The 1,527-nt window shown below is 43.2% G+C and overlaps 1 protein-coding gene across 4 annotated transcripts in view; it reads left to right on the forward strand.

The window, feature by feature from the left end:
- Positions 1-1,527, forward strand: part of Opa1 (OPA1 mitochondrial dynamin like GTPase) — a 71,663-nt gene that overhangs the window by 37,964 nt on the left and 32,172 nt on the right. For all 4 annotated transcript variants that reach the window (XM_021208946.1, XM_021208947.1, XM_021208945.2 and 1 more), the window contains one exon: positions 583-748. In XM_021208946.1, the coding sequence (XP_021064605.1) occupies positions 583-748 (166 nt within the window). The remainder of the gene's footprint in view (positions 1-582; positions 749-1,527) is intronic.

Genomic DNA, 1,527 nt, shown 5'->3' on the forward strand with positions numbered 1-1,527 from the left:
CATTACAGATGGTTGTGAGCCACCATGTGGTTGCTGGGAATTGAACTCAGGACCTCTAGAAGAGCAGTCAGTGCTCTTAACTGCTGAGTCATCTCTCCAGCCCAAATATAGGCATTCTGAAACTTATTGCAACAGGGCATTAAAAGCTACAGACTACATGATAGCAGATGCCTGTAACCGCAGCACACAGGAGCCAGAAGCAGGAGGAACACAAATTCTAAGGCAGCCTGTGCTCCATGGGTAACCCTGTAGCAACAGCAAGACAGACTACATGTCGTTCACATGAACTATATGTAAAAGTCTGGAAATTTATAAGTGTATTTTAATTAACAAATTACTCATGCCTCGGTTATCTTCTAATAAGCCTGTAGTATTTAAAAATATATCACTCTTAACACAAAATATCCTTCAAGATAGAGACTATCTCTTGATTTCTCTGATTCACAGATATATACGTATCCCAAATTTTTCAACCCTTCAAGTATGTGTTAAAATTGCTGCTGCTAGTGATACTTCAGTCAAGCTATTTTTAAAAATGTTTAATGCTATATTGGCTTTCTTGAAACTTCTTTTTAATTTCAGGGAGGAAATCCTTCAGCAGTCCTTGTGGGAACGAGTGTCAACACATGTGATTGAGAACATCTACCTTCCGGCTGCCCAGACCATGAATTCAGGAACATTTAACACCACAGTGGACATCAAGCTTAAACAGTGGACTGACAAGCAGCTTCCTAATAAAGCAGTCGAGGTTAGGATATAATGTAAATGGGTAAGAAGCATTGTCTGGAGGCTCTAGGTGCTGGGGCTTGCGGGTCTGCCTGCCCTCACAGTCACTGTCTTTCTCTGGAGCCATAACCCTTCATGTGTGCTCTGCTCCTGCTTCTCTGCTGGAGCTAACTTGGCATTATTCTCAGCTGCCGCTAACATGAACGTTTACTAATCAGGATGCCAGAAGGCCTTGCTTCTCCCGCCAGAGATATCATTTAATACAACCAGCAAAACTGCCTTGAAGGTGGAATATTTTAAACCTCTGAATTGAGTTTCTTTAAATGGACTGAACAGTACTGCTTTTACATTTTCTGCCAGGACCTGTAATGCTTACATGTGCATTAAGTTAGGGTCTTACTAGGTTTGACTAGGAATTCTTTACAAAGTAAAAGTACCTTAAAGAATCCATTTCTGTCCCGTGGTGTCTTTGCCCAACCACATGAAAACTGACCACGTGAAAACTGATAGCTGCCCTACTTGCTTAACCTTCCTGCAGCTTCATCTGAGATGCCGGAGTGATGATGAGCCTTCCTGCCAGGGTTGTTCTCAGGATTAGATGAGTTAAGATGTAAAATACTCAGGTGACCCCTGACCACTCATAGTAGCCACTCAGGATTATCTACACTATCAACGTTTGTCCAGCCTCCCATTCCAGCTGAGAGCCAGTTTGTCCTGGACTCAGAAGAGTTGCTCAAAAACTTGTGGTCAGCAGGGCGTCGTGGCACACGCCTTTAATCCCAGCACTTGGGAGGCAGAGGC

The sequence above is a fragment of the Mus pahari genome, chromosome 12 (genome assembly GCF_900095145.1).
Source record: "Mus pahari chromosome 12, PAHARI_EIJ_v1.1, whole genome shotgun sequence".
Lineage (NCBI taxonomy): Eukaryota > Metazoa > Chordata > Mammalia > Rodentia > Muridae > Mus > Mus pahari.